A 20741-nucleotide genomic window follows, 5' to 3' on the forward strand; every position below is an offset into this window, starting at 1 on the left:
TTGATAAATGACAAATCTTAGAAAAATAGTGGGGGAAGGACAACTTTTTCTAGCACCACAACCCACATAGTCTCATAATGTCACCATCTAAGGACTATCCATGACAAATTAAAAACTTCTTTATTTCACTAATAATGTCACTCATCACAGGAGCTGGGCAGTTACACTTTGACAATTCAGATGTAAATCCTGGGTTGCCTATGAGTATTCATGACAAAGGCATATTTATCATTTAAAACAAAAGGACATGACTTCTTGGTGTTCATATCAAAGACCAGTGATGGATGAGCCCATGCTAATCAAAAGACAGGCTAGAAAGAACACAGATGTTTGCTACTTTGATTAAGAAAAGACTATTCCCTCCCCTAAAACCTCCCCAATATGGACATTTCAAATGGTTTTAAATGTATAATTTTAAATAGATATCTAAGAGTTTAAAATTCTCAGTTATAGCTCCTACAATAAAATATCATTTTTTTCCAACCACAAATTATGGAGATTCTCGAAACCAAGAAAAGATCCACCTACTAGAAAGTACTAGTTCCTCAGTGTAACCCACAGAGACATTTCCACAATTGGTACTGTCCTGAATTATTATTTTCAATCCAGAAAAATAAAGAGAAAAAAGTCTATCATCTCAAATTTTATAAATAGCACAACTGTAAGATGAAATCATTGTTAGGAATTAAATAGAAAACAAGGCTTAAGACATTTTTGCCATTTTTGTTTCTGGCCATTGTGTTGCTGATTTTCATTCCAAATGCTTTTCCAGTTGAAAAGCATTAAAAAATAATTGTTTGGCTAGGCGTGATGCCTCATGCCTGTTATCCCAGCACTTTGGGAGGCTGAGGCAGGAGGATCACCTGAGGTCAGGTGATTGAGATCATCCTGGCTAACATGGTGAAACCCCATCTCTACTAAAATAGAAAAAATTAGCCGGACATGGTGGCGTGCGCCTGTAGTCCCAGCTACTCAGGAGGCTGAGGCAGGGGAATTGCTTGTACCCGGGAGGTGCAGGTTGCAGTTAGCCAAGATTGTGCCACCGCACTCCAGTCTGGTGACAGAGCAACACTTCGTCTTAAGAAAAAAAAAAGTTGTTCACATTTTAAGGCTTATTTAAAACCTTAAAGGCAATTATTTCTGGTGATTTTAGCATTCATTACCATTTTGGATGAGAGAGACCAAAAATAAGCGTGGCATTTAAAAAAAACAAAATGAAGAAAAAAAAGCAAAGATATTTAGAGGTGGAGCTATCGACAGCACTTCCTCCCATTCCTCTGATGAAGAGCTATCATCAGGGCTGGCTAACAGAAATCCAATTTACAAGGCCGTGCTCATTTGAGTGCCTTTCAAGATGCAGAGGATTGGTAACCCTTCAGACCCGCAAACAAAAGTCTGCTCTTCCGGGGCAGAACTATTTTAATGTTGGTTACTGGAAGTCATCACTGTAAGGTCACCTTGAAGAACTGTGAATGGTGGGAGGTGAGAGAAGCCCACTTTTAAGTCATCTGTTTCCTGCCAATTTTCCTTGTCACTTTTTCAATTCCAGTGAAGCACACTTGTTGATAAGCTTTTAATAGAGTGATGCATGACAAAAAAACAAAAAAAACAAAAACAATCCCTCCCTCCACATACAAAGCCATATGAGGGGAAAGAACTACCTGTGTATTATAAGAATATTTGGGAGCTTTGTTTTTCCTTTTGGTAGGATCATCTTCCTCTCAAAATGATGGAGACACCAAAGTCATACAGTAATTCTTAGCACGCATATAATCTGTGCTTCTTGTATGGAAAATTTGTGTCATATTCAATGTGTCGCTGGTGTTAGACCAACAAGTGTATTCCATTTTACAATACTGAGTTGTATCTACACATGTACCAGGGTCTACTTTTTACCAGCCAAAGTATTACGTGTCCTACTTATAATAGGTATGTTCTCTTTTTAAAATATATACCTGCTTCTCACAGAGAGAGTTAAGAGTTGGATATGTCAGAGGGCTCAACACTCAATACATTAAGAGGTATTTATAGAATAACAAAAATGTTTCACCTTTTGGCCCTTTCATGAAAAATTTACTGGATGCCTAATATATTTAATATTCAGTAGCATGTGAGAATAATTTTTATGCAACTCTGATAGTTAGAAAGATAGATAACTCAATTATTAGATCATCTATCAAAATATTCAGATGTATAAGAGGCTACTAAAAAGATTGATGACTGAGAAAGTCCACTGATTCTCTAGCCATCATATTCATGCATTTGGCCAGACAACATTTTTCGCTGCCTTCACAAGCAAGCTTCATTACCCATCACTCCACTGAAAAGAGTTTATTATGAGGCTGCCATCTTGGCAAGACTATTATTTAGATGATAAATGCTGAGGGGGGAAAAAGTGTGTCTACTTTTTTTTTTTTTTTTAAGAAAAAAGATGAGCTTTTCTGACAGATAAAACAAACAGCATCTACATTTCTAATTAACTTAAATTTGGCAGATACAAATATGGGTCAGTTAAAGCTATGATGTTATCTTCTGTCTGAATTTTACCCTTAATTTGTAAAATGTAAATTAACTAATTAGAAGAAAAACAGCATGATTAGTGACAAAAATGCTTCAGCTGGGTCTTTGCTTCCTGACATTTATGATCAACTATAATGAATTATTGCTTTTTAAAATAATTGATAGAATATATTTTTTTCTCACCACAATGAAAGAAATTTTACTAAGAATTTATAAAAGAAGGCCAGGAACCCGGCAAAACAACAGAACTTTGTTCTGTGCTTTCGGAGGGAAAGATATATATAGAATGCCATCATATTAGAAACAATTGGGTAAATTTATGCCTGTGTAGCTAGGGGTGAATTTAGAGGAAAGATATGTATAGACATTAAGTCGCTAATAAACCCCGTTAAAAAGACTGTTTCATATACAGAAAAAAAAAATGCCTTACACTGGGCTCTACTACAGTTTATGCTGTACTCAGGACTTAACCCTCTCTCTGTCATTTCAAATGGATTTGCTGTATACTCAAGCAATTAGTGAGAATAGTGCTGGGTGGTGAGTTGCAATGTTAGATGGAGAATGGTTAGAAACAAGAAACTATCTGCCCGCTTGAGTTTCAGCAGGGAAACCTGTCATTGTTAAGTAACATTAATCCATGTAATAGCTAAGTGAAAAGCAGTTTTCAACTATTCCTATGTAGATAAAGGTTCTACAATGAGAAGTACATCTACAATGTCAGACATAAATGTCAATTAAAAGTTATACAAAATCCTGAACAGAAAGGTGTGTGGGGGTGGCCACGCTTGGCACAGTGGAGTGTGTGTGACTAAGCCCTGGGCAAGCAGAGCAGGATGGGGGCTGTCAGTTCTCACAGCACACAATCTAAGAGGTCCGATCTGAATGAGGAATACCAGGAAATTGGAACTGAAGCCGAGTGGTAATGTAGACAGAAGCTGAATGTGCTCAGCTGGTAGTGGGCATTAGCTCCCAGTGACATGACACCATTTGAAATGGTGGAGCAAATAGGAAGGAAGAGAAATGATTCAAACAAAGATGTATGATGTCTAGGGGTTACTGAAAAGTGCAGTGATATGAGTAAAACAGGTGAAGAGTTAAAACAAATACTTCAAAATTTCAGTCCTAATTTTGGGTATGCCATTAAAATATTTACCTTGGACAAAAATATCTTAATTTCATTTAGTAGATAGTTATCACATTTGGAAACAATACCACTGAAATACTTGAATACTCCTTTTTCCAATATTATGACAAATATGTAAACTTTCCACACTTTGCAAAGAGCAGTCTAAATGCTCGGAGAATATTATTGCACTTATTTTATATTTACTAGCTGTGGAGACAGCATGAAAATCTTCCTGAATAGCTGCTTCTCATTAAAGAGTATTTTTTTTTAAAAAGCACTTAGGTTATTACTTTTATATTTATAGAAATTCATTAATAGTACACATTTTTCTTCCCATCTCCATGCCACCATGATATACTAAATTAAAAAATAATATGGATAACCAGTCAAAGCCCCGCTTCACAGTAGATAAATCTAACATAGAACATCAATTTATACATGGCAGAAAATCCTCTTGATAGTTCTCTTGCCTCCAACTAACTCTTCAACCTTTTAACACATTATGTACACAGGAGATAATTACTTCAATTTATCTACAATTTACCTTTATGTACATTAATCTTGCACTTCAGAAGTAATCCTCAAACTTCTGAATTCCAAAAAATTGGTTTCTATCAAAAAGATAGACTATAAAACATAAGATAGCATACAGACCTCCTCATTTGTTTAGTTTTTCTCTTTCCAGCTATTAACAATCTCCATTCACATTTGTCATTTTGAAAAACTAATTTTATTTTTTAATTAAAAGCATTAATAGTTCCAAGTAAGGGTTTCAGCCTGATGGTAACTGGAAAAAAAAAAAAAAAAAAAGAGGCAAGAGAAATGTAAAAAGCAATCATTTATATCTATTTAAATTATTTAATAATTCTGTACTGAGGGCAGCACTTTGTGTTTGAGAAATGTGTTTATCTGTGAAGGAGAAGGAAGGCAAAGAGAGAAATGCAATGAGTGTCAGGTATCCTGACCAAACCTGAGTCCCTCGGTGTTGCAGGAAGGTCAGACCCTTTCAGCATTGTACTGTTGTGTCAAAATACGTCAACAAGCCATCACATCGCAGGAAGAAGAATGACCTTTCAGTTCTTTATGTTTGGGCTGCCGATGGAGCTTTGGATGTGGGGTATGCATGAATGGTTTTCCTAGCTGCTTGACAAATGCAACTCCCAAGGTTTCTTTCAAGTGTGATTGTTAAAAGCCCTAGGTTCGTACATTTTGGTACAACTTTCTAAACCCACATAACTCATGGTAGAAACTGATGTGAGGTTAACTATCAATACCCTGAATAATAAGATTCAGTGCAACCAGACTAAAATTAATTTATAAATGTTCAAATGCAAGAGATGAAGGGTGGGAGTCGGTAAATTTAGAAATAATTTAATTTGCTATGAATCATAATTATTGTTAATCAGTTCTCTAAACTTTATTATGATGTCATGTCACAAGTGTCTTCTTTCCCTGTTTATAAGAGGCATTTTTCTATTCTCTCCCTCTGAGAAAAACCACTTAATCTCCTTCTACCATGGATGATCCCTAAATCAAACTATCTCTGACCCATCACTGAGATTCCTATCCCACAGCCCAGTTGCCTTTGGACATCTCTAAACATCCCAACTGAAGTTATTGCTAACTTACATTATTTTCTATTCCCAATTCTTTAATAGCATAATTATTTTGCCACCACCAATATTAAAACCTCAAAGTTATCTCTATTCTAAACCACTTAATACAGCAACACTTTTACTGATGTATTGAATGTTGGCATTACTTGACAAATTCTGTGAATCCTGTCTTTATAATCTCTACAAGTCTATATGGTCCCCTTCCATTTCTGCTACTGCCACTATAATTTGGGAATTAATGGATTATTTCAATATGGATGACTAATAGCAATAGTGTCCCTATTTCCAAATTCTTGTTTCTATTCAATCTAAGCACCGCTACCAGAATATCCATCCTAAAGTTAGGTCCTAATCATGTCACTCTTCTATTCAAAAAACTCCACTGGCTTTCTAGCTCTGTGACCTTGATTTGGGCACTTAACCTCTTCATAGCTCAACTTTCTCATATGAAATAGAGATAAAATACTAGCATTTACCTCATAGGATTGTTATGTGGATTAGAGTGGAAAATACATGTAAGTGCTTAAACCAGCACCTTGAACATAATTGGTGTTCAAGGTTAGCTATTATTATGATCTATGTACCTGTTTGTTTCCCTATTAGTTTGAATTAAATTCACTGAAGGCAAGATTAAGTTTTGCTCACCCTTGTATGCTCTGAAATACATAATATGCTATTTCTACATAGAAGTAACTTATTAAACATCAGCTGAATTTAACTGTGTATCTATGCCACTACTGATGGGCCAGTTTGCCAGAACTTGTTGCATTAGGAATACGGCAGGCCAGGCATGGTGGCCCGTGCCTGTAGTCCCAGCACTTTGGGAGACAGAGGTGGGAGGATCACCTGAGAACAGGAGTTCAAGGTTGCAGTGAGCTATGAGTGCACCACTTCATTCTAGCCTGGGTGACAAAGCGAAGCCTTGTCTCTAAAATAAAAAATAAATAAAAGAAATATGAAGCAGTAAAAAATACTCACTTCACATTAAACCAACGAAAGGTGATTGGGGCTCATCAAATATTTTAATCTAGTGTTGAGTTCAATATGGCTTTATATACCTGCCATTAGCACACAACCAATGACTTCATTTTTAATACCTTCTTAATCAATATGGAGTACTCTTAAAATATTGCAGCTACTAAGATAGCCTCCTATTTATATGAGTTGATGAACTTTATGAATCCTTAAAAAAATCCTCTTCACTAAATAAAAAAAATTGGCTTTAGTTTTTAACTTATGATCACTTGGAATGAAATACCAGCTATAAGACTAAATTTAAAATGGGAGATGGTGGTAATGGTTAGCAAGCTGCCAGCAACAAATGGGAAGGAAACAGCAAAAGGGAATATATAAAGAGAAGCAAGAAAGGGTTAACAAGATAATTTGCTAGTACAATCCTGTGTCAGAAAAGGTGACCAACACACAAGAAATATCTCAATGTCAGGGATTCAGATAGAAAAGGAAGAAAATTAAGAGAATAGAATTCACACAGATCTTAAGAGTAGACTGGAAGAATGTAAGTGAGAGAGAAAAAAAAACACACACACACAAGTGAATGTAATTGACTTGTGTTAATGAATAAAGGGAATTCATAGGAGAAATTTAATTTTTATGAGAATTTGACTTCCAGAGTCAATTAGAAATTAGAATGAAAGAATGTTTACCATTGCCATTACGTATCCATGAAGATTTCTGTTTTATGAGAAGAGTACGAGACATGCGAATTGCATTCATGACTCACTTTCCATATTCCACATATGTGAGAAGAGAATGAGCATAGGCAAACCAGGGCAATGTAGCCTCATCACTTATACATTATCCATTCCAGGAGATACCTGAATGATACCAAACATCAGAAGATGCTTGGAAGTGGGAACATGTGTTCATTAAAGGCAGAGGAAATGAAAAGGCATAGTTGCTGTGAACAGGGCTCTGTCTCACCAAAATATGGCCTGCTTTATTTTAATCCAAGAGGCATTAAGAAGCCCTGAGTGCTACCAGTAGATAACCAAAGAAAGCTGATTTCTAACAACCATATGCTTATTATAATCCTTGGCCTTGAACATATTAAAGACTTCCCTTTTGCTAGGCATAAAGTTGTAAATGAAAAATCCCATTCCAACTCTCAGAAGCCTGAGGGAAACAGAGGTAGAATATATGGATGTCTGAGACAGAGAGAGAGAGACAGAGAGAGAGAGAGAGATCTCAAAAGAAAGTAACCTGAAGGACTGCACAGTACTCTCTTTCATGATGACAATGAAGTCTATAAGTTAAATGGATTTAATAAAGATACTAAGGTTAAGATTACAAGGTTAATTTTAAGACAAACTGGTTTACACAAATCTGTTAAACTATGTGTTAAAATCATAATTGAAAGTCTCCTACTTGGAACCAAGTTAGGGTAACAAAGACTGGATTAGATCTCTGTTCAAAGTTAAAAAACAAAATAGATGACATAACAGTTTTTAAACACTAGACATCAAGCAATGAAGAACTGTAATCCCAGAGTGATGGGATTACAAAGAGTGAGCCATTTGATTGGCCCAGCTTAATAGAGTTTCCAAGCTGTGATGTCCAAATGGTGAGCCCAGGTGAAGCCCAGCAGTCTCCCTGAGTTGAGGAATTGTAGCTAGAAGAATGGGAAAGCCAAGGCAACTAGAGTTTAAAGGGCAGAATATCAGCAGGAGAAAGCTGCCCACAGAGAGAGAGAAAGAGAGAGAGAATTCCAGGAACCTAAGTAGGTCTCCCTCAAGTATTCAGAAGAGTTCTGGTAAGTGCATATATGTAAAGACATAGAAAACTTGAATGACACAAATAACCAGTTTGACCTAATTGACATTTATAAGACATTCCAAAAACAAAAGTGGAATAAAGTTTCAAGTGTACATAGAAAATTTTACAGAGAGAACCACAGTCTGAGCCATAACATAAATCTCAATACATTTAAAAGAATTCAGATTTGTTCTCTGATCTCAATGGAATTAAATTAGAAACCAAAGAGAAAGATATCTGAAAATTCCTCAAATATTTCAAAACAAAACAGCATACTTCAAAATAAGTGTGGGTGAAAGAAGAAATCAAAAGTAGAAAGTATGTGGAACCAAATAAAAATGAAAACGCAATATGTATATATTTGTGAGATACAGCCACAAAAGTGCTCAGAAGTAAATTTATTGCATTAAAATGTCTATATTGGAATAGACAAATGGGATCTAATTAAACTAAAGAGCTTCTGCACAGCAAAAGAAACTACCATCAGAGTGAACAGGCAGCCTACAGAATGGGAGAAAATTTTTGCAATCTACCCATCTGACAAAGGGCTAATACCCAGAATCTACAAAGAACTCAAACAAATTTACGAGAAAAAAACAACCTCATCAAAAAGTGGGCAAAGGATATGAACAGACATTTCTCAAAAGAAGACATCTATGTGGCCAACAGACACATGAAAAAATGCTCATCATCACTGGTCATCATAGAAATGCAAATCAAAACCACAATGAGATACCATCTCACGCCAGGTAGAATGGCAAGCATTAAAAAGTCAGGAAACAACAGATGCTGGAGAGGATGTGCAGAAATAGGAATGCTTTTACACTGTTGGTGGAAGTGTAAATTAGTTCAACCATTGTGGAAGACAGTATGGCGATCCCTCAAGGTTCTAGAACTGGAAATACCATTTGACCCAGCCATCCCATTACTGGGTATATACCCAAAGGGTCATAAATCATGCTACTATAAGGACACATGCACACATATGTTTACTGTGGCACTATTCACAATAGCAAAGACTTGGAACCAACCCAAATGTCCATCAATGATAGACTGGATTAAGAAAATGTGGCACATATACACCATAGAATACTATGTAGCTACAAAGAAGGATGAGTTCATTTCCTTTGCAGGGACATGGATGAATATGGAAACCATCATTCTCAGCAAACTATCACAAGGACAGAAAACCAAACACTATATATTCTCACCCATAGGTGGGAACTGAACAATGGGATCACTTGGACACAGGGTGGGGAATATCACACCCTGGGGCCTGTCTTAGGGTGGGGGGAGGAAGGAGGGGTAGCATTAGGAGAAATACCTAATATAAATGAAGAGTTGATGGGTGCAGCACACCAACATGGTACATGTATACCTATGTATCAAACCTGCATGTTGTGCACATGTACCCTAGAACTTAAAGTATAATTTAAAAAATAATAATAAATAAATAAATAAATAAATAAAATGTCTATACTGGAAAAAAAATGAATTAAAATCAACAACTTCAGTTTTCCACCTTAGGAAACTAGAAAAAGAAGACCAAACTAAACAGAAATTAATACACGAAAAGCAAATAATGTAAGATTAAACACCAATGAAAGAGAAAAAAGAAAATCAATATTTAAAAAAAAAAAACAAAAAAAAATGGTTTGTTTAGAAGACCAATAAAATGGATAAACCTCTAGGCAGATTGATCTAGAAAAGAAGACACAATTATCAATATCAGGAATTAGAAAGGAGACATATCTATAGATATTGAAAGATAGTAAGGGAATATTTTCAACAAGCTTATGCCAAAACATTCTGCAACTTAGACTAAATGGACAAACACTTTGAAAGACTCAAAGTGCCAAAGCTCATTCAAGAAAAAAAAGGCATAACCTGAATGTCTTATATACTACTAAGAAATTGATTTTATAGTTAAATCTTTCACCAAAAAAATACCACAGGCCCAGATGCTTTGACTGGGGGAATCTCACCAAAAATTTAAGGAAGAAATAATAGCAATTCTGTGCCAACTTTTCAAAAAAATTGAAGAGGAGGAAATGCCTCCCAACCCATACTGAGAGGCCAGCATTACTCTAATGCCAATACCAGGTAAATACTTTAGAAGGAAAAATAAAACATGAACCTGTATCACTCATAAACATAGATGCAAAAATTCCTAACAGATTTTAACAAATCAAATCCAGCAAAATATAAAAAGTGTATTGCTTCATAATCAAATGCAGTTTATCTCAGGAAAGCAAGGTTGGCATAACATTAAAAATCAATCAGTATTAATTCACTATATTGACTAATTTAAGAAACTTATATGATCATTGTAACAGATGCAGAAACAGCATTTGACAAAAATCCAACACCAATTTTTGATAAAAACTTGTAGCAAACAAGGACTAGAAGGGAGTTTCCTCAACTTGATAAAGGCCATCTACAAAAACCTATAGCTAACATCATTCTTTTGTATTTATTTTAGAGACAGAGTCTCACTCTACTGCCCAGGCTAGTGTGCAGTGGCATGATCACGGCCCACTGCAGCCTCGAATTCCTGGGCTCAAGTGATCCTCCCATCTCAGACTTCTGAGTAGCTAGGACTACAAGTGTGTGCCACCATGCCTGGCTAATTTTTTTTTTAAATAGAAACAGGGTCTCACTATGTTGCCCAGGCTGGTCTTGAGCCCCTGGCCTCAAGAGATTCTGCTGCAGTGGTCTCCCAAAGTGCTGGGATTACAGGCATAAGTTACTTGTGCTCACCCCTAACATCATTCTTAATGGTGAAAGATCTAAAATATTTCTTCTAAGATCAGCAGTGAGGCAACAATGTCCATTCTTACCATTCATTTTGTATGGAGCAAAAGCAAAAAAAAAGCATACAAATTGAAAATGAAGTAAAATGGTCTTTACAAACAACATAGTTGTCTATGTAGAAAATCCTATCACAACCACCAATGAGGTAAACTATTAATAAATGGGTTTTATAAGGTTGCAGGATAGAAAATCAAAATACAAAATCAATTGTATTCCTCTATAGTAGCATGAACAAATGGAAACAAATAAGACTATCATTACTAATATTATTAAGAACTATAAAGTACTTACATAGCCATCATTCAATCAATACTTAGATATCAATCTACAAAAAATGTGAGATTTGTGCACTGAAAACTACAGAACAATTTCTGAGAAAAATGTTAAAAGACCTAAATAAATGGAGAGATGCCAGGTTCATGGATCAGAAGACTCAATATTATTAAGATGTTAATTCTTCCCAAATTGATCTATAAATTCAATGTAATCCCAATCTAAATCCCAGCAGGCTTTTATAGGAATTAATAAGCTGACTCTAAAATTCATATGGTAAAAAAGATCTTGAATAGCAAAAAGTAACTTTGAAAAGAATAACAAAATTGGAGGACCTACTATCTGTTTTCAAAATTATAATGTTACAGTAATCAAAACAGTGTTGAACTGGTATAGACAAACCGATGACGGAACAAATAGAGAATTCAGAAACAGGCCCATACATATATGAACAACTGATTTTTGACAAATATACAAAGGTAATTTAGGTGGAGAAAAGAGAGTCTTCTCAAAAAAGGGTTCTAGAACCATTTCTACATGCAAGAAACTTATATCCAGAATACTAAAATATACAATAAAAATGCCCTACCAAAACTCAATAATAAGAAAACAACTCAATTAACTAATGAAGCAAAGATTTCAAGAGAAACTTTTCCAGAGAAAACAGGTAGCAAATAAACATATGAAAAGATTCTCAATATAATTTATCATTAGAAAAATGCAAATTAAAAATCACATTAACACATTTTTACACAACTATTAGAAAGCCTTGAGTTAAAAAGACTGACCATACCAAGTGATGAGGAAGATGGGAAGCAGATGGAACTATCATAAGCTGCTGATGGGAATATAAAATGGTATAACCACTTCAGAAAAGAGTTTAGTTATTTTGTAAAAAGGTAAAAATATTCCCACCGTATGTCCCAATCATTTCATTCCCAGGTATGAAATGATTACATTACATCTTTATTCAAGAGTAATGAAATCATGATAATATTTTACAAAACTGTTCAGATCAGCTTTATTAGTAATAGCCAGAACTAAAAATAAGCCCAATGTCCATCAACAGGTGAATGGATAAATAAACAGTGGAACAGCCATGCAACTTAATGCCTCTCAGCAATAAAAACATGGACTATTGATACATTCAACATACATTATCCTGGAATAATTATGCTGAGCAAAAAAGGGCTAGACAAAAAAGAGTACATGCTGCATAGTTCTATTTACATAAAATTGTAGAAGAAGCAAACTAATCAACAGTCACAGAAAGCAGATCAGTGGTTACAGGGGTGCAGGGAGAATTGAAGGGATTAGGAAGGTGGATTATAAAGGGGCATCAGGAAACCTAGGGGTGGCAGGTATGCTCACTATCTCTATCATGGTGATAATTTTATAGGTTTATACAAAACATTAAATTGTATTCTTTAAATATGAGTTTATTCTGTGTCAGTTATACCTCAATAAAGTTGTTTTTTAAAATACAGAATATAGGCTCTTGAAGAACAGAGAACAAATGGCCCATTTTCTCCAACCACATGAAGGTGAATATCTAAAACTTGTTTGCTGGAGAGCGTTTTAGTTTTAGCTTAGCAAGCCCATTAACTGACAAAGTAGCCTCTTCCAACGTATTTACCACCATGACAGACATGAAGCTGCCAGTCGAGTAGAAAGAGCATAGGTGTGGAGTTCACAAAGAGACTTGGGTTCAGGTGCTGCCTCTGCAGTTTACTGCTCAGTTCTCACTGTTAACCCCTCAAAGGCAGGGGCTGAGTCCCTACTAACACAGTGCCTGTAAATGTTTGCTGACCTGGACCTTTATTTCTTCATAAAGCAACTATTTCATGAAGACTCTGTTTGGAAGCAGATAAGCTAGGAATGCTAGGGCTAGCTAGCAAGTCGAGGCTAGGTAAAGAAGAGTCTGACTTCGACGTTAGATACAGACTAAACTCATCATAGTTTTCAAACAGAACAACAACAACAAAAATCCCAGAGTCCAGGCTGCACTGCACACCAATTAAAATAGGGTAAAGCCAACATCAATATTTTAAAAACAACCCCCATGTGATTTTAACACACAGTAAACTTTGAGAACCATTAAGCTAGATACCAAGAATTTTTAGTATCAATTTTGACCTGATCTCCATTATTCTAGAATGAGCCTCAGAAATAGACTCTGTATTCTTGGGTTCTTGACAATAACTGTGCTCCCGATATTGGTAAACTCTTATTTATTTTTCCCTTACCCTCTCTGGATGATCATAATGGTGTGTTTCCATTCCTAGAATGGCCACTCAATCCTTTGCTTGTTGGTTTGGTTTGGTGTAAGATTTCTGAGCTATACATGACTCAGATTAACTTTGTCATAGTGGGTGTCAACAGGAAGTCATCCTCTCAACAATTCTCTGGTCCCCTGGATTTGTGAAACTGGTCAATATACCCCTCTTGTAAAAATCTTACATATGCTTGAAAAGAGTAATCATTTAGATGTCTTTCTAGCCAGAGAAACTATAATTCATTGACATTCCTTTATAGATCTGTTTTCTTTAAGTCATTTTAGTTTCTCAACAATTGTCTCCTTATTATGAATATCACTGTAAAGGCCTAAGATAACATTTCTATTCTTTGCTCAGTTTTGTAAAAATCAATGAATGATGGCAGAAAATATGAATTCCTCACTTAGAAAAGTCTTGTTATTCACATTCCACATGCTGAAAAAATGATACTTAACCATTATAACCATTATGAGAAGTCATTTTTCTCAAAGTACTCTATACACAGAAAACAATTCCCTCATCCTGATAAAATATTTTGAGTTTACTCCAGCAGGCAACAGTGTCAAGTATCTGTCTGGAACAATGGGACATCAATATCTCACAACCAACTCAATTTTGAGATGGAAAAAGCAAATTATATTTTACCTTTATTGAAGCCCTCTCCAGAGCATCTGCTAATTATTAGTCAATCTGTCACTTGTTGTTGCTACTTGATAGTACACGGCAGCAGTGCTGCTTCTGAGGCTGCTGTAATTAAAGGTTTTTGCAAGAGCTTCTATTGCTAAGGCACATACTCCAACTTAAGACAGATGTCATCAGCCTTGTTTTTAACAAGACCAAAATAACTGGAAATCTGTGATTTGGCTAATTGCAGGGTTCCTGAAAGTATCTTAATACAGGAAAAACTTCGGCCATGCTCTGAAAAATATCTTCCTTAACTCTAACTGGTTGGCATTCCCATTCTAAATGCCTCTCCTCTCAAGCTATCACAAACCAGAGAAAGCAATTGCCAGACCATTGAGTAAATAACTGATCTTCGAAAAATACTTAGAGGTATGAACTAAAGTCAAATCAATTCTGTGGCAGAAGGTAATAGCTTAGCATTGCCTTCAGGAGAGTAGACTCTCTGGAGCCAAAGGTTCAAAAATTTGACAGATAGAACTCAGCTCTTAATCGTTTCCATGGTACATAAATATGATCAAGACCATATTTCCTCTGGTGCTCATCTCCCCTCCTATCATAACACCAGAACAAGAAATGGCTTTGAAAGGTCTATGCACTTGCTTCCTTTAATACTGTCCTTTAGAGCCAATCAAGAGAGGTCCATGTCCTGCACCCAAGCTTTAGGTAACTCTGCTCTGGCCCCTGTCTAGTTATATCTGAATCCATGAAGTAAGAGGTTTATGGGGCCAAGGGAACATCCCCATCTGATACCTGTTCCCTCAACCAGTTTCTAGGCCACATTTCAGGTATCAGTGACCTCAGAACTTCCTGATCTTATAGCCCCGAGACCACTCCCAGGGCCTGGAGGGCCCTTTCTCTTAGGTTCATTCGCCTGATAAGAGGGTAGACAACCAGAGTGTGCAACTCTGGCCTGAGAGCAGTGGTTTATGGGAATGTACATGGAGCTTGGATATGCAGGCTAGGCGTGTGCTTGACACCTTTCCAGGTGTAGGATGGAGCTGAGGGTGGGAAGAAAAGGAAGGCAGGCTGTGCAGTGGGACCACCTCTCCCTGCACTGACACACATAGCCTGGAAATCCAAGGAATCTATGCAAATCTAAACTTTCAGCTCTTCGTGTAGAATAGAATATATTTTATTTAAGGTCTGTTAACTTAATATGTAACTTTACATATTTAGACACATAGTATATAAGGCTCCATTTGTACTCTTGCTCCAGGCCCAGTTTCAGGCATCCCTTAAAGAAACTAGAGTTTATCCTCTGCTTCAAATTTTCATGGTATTCTACATCAAATTTCAAATGAGAGAACTGTCTGAAGCTTTGGGAAAACAACCGACCAACATAAGATTATACATATTTATCTAAAAACCTTTATAAAGTGCATTTGTCATTTAGTTCTCAGTTATTTTCTGTTTTTAAAAATCTTTATGTTAAATACATTTATGCTCTATTTCATGAAATAGGACTGCAAAAGCCTATACATTTGAAAAGTGCATAAAAGTTTTTCAGAAAAATTAGGCATTTTCCTTACTATCCTTCGAGTTGAATTCTCAAAGAAAAAAATTTGATTGTACTATGGCTTAATGTCACAATGCCTGACAAATTCCTCAATGGCTGATTCAAAACATTATTGGCTGTCAGACATCAGTAAATACAATCAATAAATATCTACTATTACCTACTATATGCCAGATTCTGGACAACCAAAGATGGATAAAACCAGTAGATAAGATGGAACTCAATATTAATTGGAGGAGGTTGACAAGTAAACAAGCAATGACAATGTTTGATAGATGTTATGAAATTATTAGCAAAACACAGGAGGCACATCAAACCCAATCCTAGGATGCAGGAAGGTTTCTCAAAGAGATGTCAGCCAAGCTGAGTGCTGAAATTAGCTGAGTAGTTTATGTGGCAAAGAAGGCAATTAAAAATGTCTAATCTGAATACTTCTAAACTTCATCAGTGGTATACAGAAAAACAGGCAGAGGGGAACTAATATTTTTTTTGACTGCCAGGCACTGTGAAAGTGCTTTGCATATATTAAATAACTGATCTTCAGAGTAATAGGGCAAAAAAGGTTTTATTCAGCCCATTTTATTGAGGAGAAAACACAGTAAGTTTCTCCCAGTCATGGGACCAGAAAGTGGCATACTCTGGATTCAAACCCAATATTCCTCCCATTACTTCAAGGATCACTAAATTGAAAAACCAAATTTTGCCTCATTTGTTCCAGCCAAGAAGCTTAGATTTTCTTTGAGAGAAGCAGAGGTATATCAACAAAGTGCACTTTGGTTTTAAGGAGATGTCTCTAATGAGAACGTGCCAGAATGTGACTGGAATGGCAGACGGAGGGGCTGAAACTTGCAGTTGCAATTTCCACGTTCTTGATCAGTGGTTGTTGGTCACTGTTCATGTGCTTTACAGCATATGGCTCTTTCTCTGTCATTTAATGTCACTCAATATTTTCATTCAAACTGACCCACTTTATCTCAAACCACCAAAAGTAAGGACAATGTGTCTATCCCTGCCTCTTTGAAAGGTCACACATTAGAGACCATATATGTAATCTGACCTTAGACTGGTAGAATTGGTTTCTTTCTTTACAAGTCATCATCTCAGTATAAAAGTATACTTAGCAATAGATGCCAAATTGTCAAAGAACTCACCTTTTGATAGAGAAACACGACTAGACGACTTTGTGTGTGTTGATTTCATAAGGAAATGTATTTTCTGGTATCCTTATATAATTTGGGGCTATATTTATGGTCCAAATGTTTCCCAGAGGCATTCTTTATCTCCTTTAACTCTGTAGAAGTAGAGACTACAGAGTTTTGAGTAGCTGTTTAACCAAGGTTCATAACTGGGACTTGGGATGGGGATGTGCTTGTAGGAATGGCTGCTTATGTTCTTTACTCAATAGCACTGATTTTGGGGAAGATGACTACATTGTAAAATTTAAATGTTTTCAAGGTTAGTTAAGCTGAGTAAGAATATCAATTTACTATAAAAGAAAACTCTTATAGAAATGTTAATCTAAAAATTGGTGGCTCTGTAGTTATTTGTGTGGGAAATGGATTTATACAAAAGCATTAGTCTAGGCCAGGCAGTGGCTCTCGCCTGTGATCCCAGCACTTTGGGAGACCAAGGAAGGTGGACCATGAGGTCAGGAGTTCGAGATCAGACTGACCAACATGGTAAAACCCCCTCTCTACTAAAAACACAAAAATTAGTCGGGAGTGGTAGCAGGCACCTGTAATCCCAGCTACTTGGGAGGCTGAGGCAGGAGAATCACTTGAACCCGGGAGGCGGAGGTTTCAGTGAGCTGATATTGCACCACTGTACTCCACCCTGGATGACAGAGTGAGACTCCACCTCAAAAAAAAAAAAAAAAAAAAAAAAAGCATTAGTCTATAAATACTAATTGAACAGTCTTATTGTAAAATCCAATCTTTAATCTGAAAATAGTGGGACAATTAGGTAATATTAGTTTTTATACAAACTAGAGGCTTATCACATGAATAAAGCAAAAAGCCCAATTTCTAACCAATAGCCTCCTTGAAAGGCTACCTACAGGTGGGAGAGAATTTCTTCCAATTCTGAAGAACTTCAGAACCTGCTAAAGTTATATGCTGAAGAACTTTAGCAATTGCTAATATACATGAGTTGTGTTGAGGCAAAATACGAGAAGAGGAGGATCCCTTACATTCACAAATGGGGTAAGTTCTCCTTCTGTCAAAATACTCCATCACCGGTAAGCTTGTATCATTATCATATGTTACAAATTTTATATATAAGTAAATACCCCAAAGTTCCATTTCAAACCTGGGCACTAAATGTTCCTTTTTGAACCTGCATTTCTTGGCCTCTCTGCAGACATTTGGTAACATCAGTGACTTTTGTGACATTTACTCCTTAAATGATCTGGACCATTTAAAACCAAGGCTAGCATTCCCGTATCACACATCATGCCCTAAATGAATTATGCTCACTTAGCCAGTATATATTCAAACAATGTGCTCAGGGAATATAAATCAATAGTAGTCTAAGTAAAACATCACCAGAAGGGTAAAAGTAGAATGCAACAAAGTGATATAAAATCCAAAGGAAATTGTATTAAATTATCTATCACACAGACATCCTCCAGGCATGTCAATAATCCCTAAATCTATCATCCAGGTGACTAGATTATTTAATCACCCTCTAAATGGTGAATGTTAGGTACACAGTAGGTACTCAATAAATAATTGAGTTGTTTTAGAAGAAAGATAATAATTTGGAATTTTGAAGTAAGCTCTAGTATTTGGGATTTAGTTTGTAATTGTTCCTTAGAAAAGATATGACCGGTACCAAAGCTGGGGAAACAGTCTACCTCCCTACTGATTGAGCTTATCAGTTTTTTAAAAAATACTTTAGCAACCTAAACTTATGCAATTTGATTTTCTTGTCATTGCTTTCCCTATACTACCAATAATGATGCTTTCTTTACTATTTCAAACTCATAAAATTGCTAAAAATCTAAAATTCAATTTGCCACATTACTGCTAATTTGAATAATGGCTGAATAAAACACAGGAAACGCTGAAACAGCATTGATTTCTAAAACATTTTGCACTTTCCTCCTCCATCCCTGTAAAGTAAAGCTCGGATGCCACGCACAATTACACAAGAAAATCAAGAAAGCTATTACATTCAGCATTTTGTCATGATCATTGTTACCATGGCAAAAAGTGGGCTTAGTTTAGCACAGCTGCCACAGGCGAGGTCCACTGGCCTTTTGTAAAGCTGAGCAACAATGTAATGCCAAATTCTGTAGCTGGTCACTGTTTTTACCCTAGGACAAGGCTATTACCCACAGATGCTACTGTCTCATTCCTTAAGGATCTGAATCAATGTCATTTTATTATTGTATTCTTACTGTTGGCTGGCATTCCTGTTCTAAGGGGGAAAAAACGTGTAGTGTGAACACTTGGGACTGCAGTAATAGAAAAGGCCAAAGTTTGGAAGGTTGCATGGTAAATGACAATAGGGTTGTGCTGGAAATCACACAGATTTGGGAGTGAGAGATAAATGCAGACCCATGATAACTAGCTCTACAGCACATCATATTCTCTGAGTATCAGCTTAGTTATCTGTAAAATGGGGATAAAAGTAACTTCCCGGGCATGTGGTAGGTAATCATAAAATAAGACCCTCCCACTCCTTTCTTAATGCTGAGATTTCCATGTCTTCGGGAACATGACATAATATGAGTTGGTAGGTAAACTATATTCTTGGAAGGTATATCATTTCCATCTTTCATATCATTTGGATACTTTCCTCAGAGAGCTGAGGATAAATTATTTTAAGGTCTGACAGTAAGCATAAATTTCACATCAAAAGGATAAAAGTTCAGTGTCAATACTGTAATATACACCACATCTTATTATCTGTATTTTAAGTGACACCAATATTATTGTAAGATGAATGAAAAATGGAATATGTACTAATTTCGACCTTATGCAGAGATTTTTAGTTTTAAAAAATGAAGCAACATTATGAAAGCAGAGAAGTTTAAATTATCTGAAATGAATACATTAATCAAAACTCTGTATTTACTAGAAACAAAGGCTACTAGCATTTTTACCAGCTAAACAAAATATTTTTTTCTAATGAGATTTCAGCTGAGTATCGTTTATCTTAAAAGAAAAATAATGAGACCTTACCTATTCCAGTAGCTCCAGAACTGGTCATGCAGGTAGGCGTGGTGGCTACATTCATCACCAAATGAGGCTTTGCTTTCAATCCAGTGAATTATGTGCCCTTCTACAGCTAAGGGACAAAGCATTACTAATATAAGGAGAAGGGAAGGGAAGATTGAAAATTCTAAACTCTGTACAGGCCTCTCTATGCTTCACATTAATGAGCACAGGCTTAGCCCTTACCATCATCTATAAATGTAATTACAAAACAACACACTGTATGTGTTCATTACAAAGAACATTTATGTGACAATCATATCCCTTTGATTTTCATTATATTCTTCAAAACTCCCTTTCCTAGTTCTCAGACTGCCTGTATAACTCGACAAGTGACATGTCAAGCAGACCAAAATGAGTCTGGCTTTTCAAAAGATCTATGTTTAAGGAATTTGAAACTTAGAGAAATAAGTTGAAAATGACAACCAAAATATCTTTAGAAAACATGTTTATTTCTCAATATATGCAAAAGATTTTAAGACAGATTTCTTCTGAACCTATTCTTTTCTGCCGTTTAAAAGTAATATTTTCCAATTATCCACCCATTCATAATATTATAAAGCTAATATTAACATAAAAAATTTAAAAATACATCCCTTTTCTCTAAAAACAAATGCATAACAGAGTTAAAGAACTTACCAACTGGTACTTGTAAAATGAAGTCTGGTGTTTTGTCATAACCCTTTGCACGGAGCTGATCTTCATCTACAGGAAGAACAAACATTATTTACTTAAAACACTATTCAATTAACAAGATAGGAATATATTTGTTTTTATTTCTTAAATATGTATAAAAATTACTACTGTAGTCATACATATCTTTCTTATGCATGCAGTGCTGTGTCAGAAATAATGAACTTTCTGAACAACCCTGAAGCATAAATATGCTTCAGATATGCTTCTTGCATTATTTTTTCTGCATTT

General features: G+C 35.8%; 1 protein-coding gene across 5 annotated transcripts in view; it reads right to left on the reverse strand.

The window, feature by feature from the left end:
* The window catches only part of C6H15orf41 (chromosome 6 C15orf41 homolog), a 232561-nt gene that overhangs the window by 81389 nt on the left and 130431 nt on the right, over positions 1 to 20741 (reverse strand). For all 5 annotated transcript variants that reach the window (XR_004030476.1, XM_030814344.1, XM_003272804.4 and 2 more), the window contains exons 9-10: positions 20457 to 20522; positions 19785 to 19890 (exon numbers count right to left, since the gene is read on the reverse strand). Coding sequence is in view for 4 of the 5 variants with exons in the window: in XM_030814344.1 (XP_030670204.1) it covers positions 19785 to 19890; positions 20457 to 20522 (172 nt within the window). In the remaining variant the exon portion in view is untranslated. The remainder of the gene's footprint in view (positions 1 to 19784; positions 19891 to 20456; positions 20523 to 20741) is intronic.

This window comes from Nomascus leucogenys, chromosome 6 (assembly GCF_006542625.1).
Source record: "Nomascus leucogenys isolate Asia chromosome 6, Asia_NLE_v1, whole genome shotgun sequence".
Taxonomy (NCBI): domain Eukaryota; kingdom Metazoa; phylum Chordata; class Mammalia; order Primates; family Hylobatidae; genus Nomascus; species Nomascus leucogenys.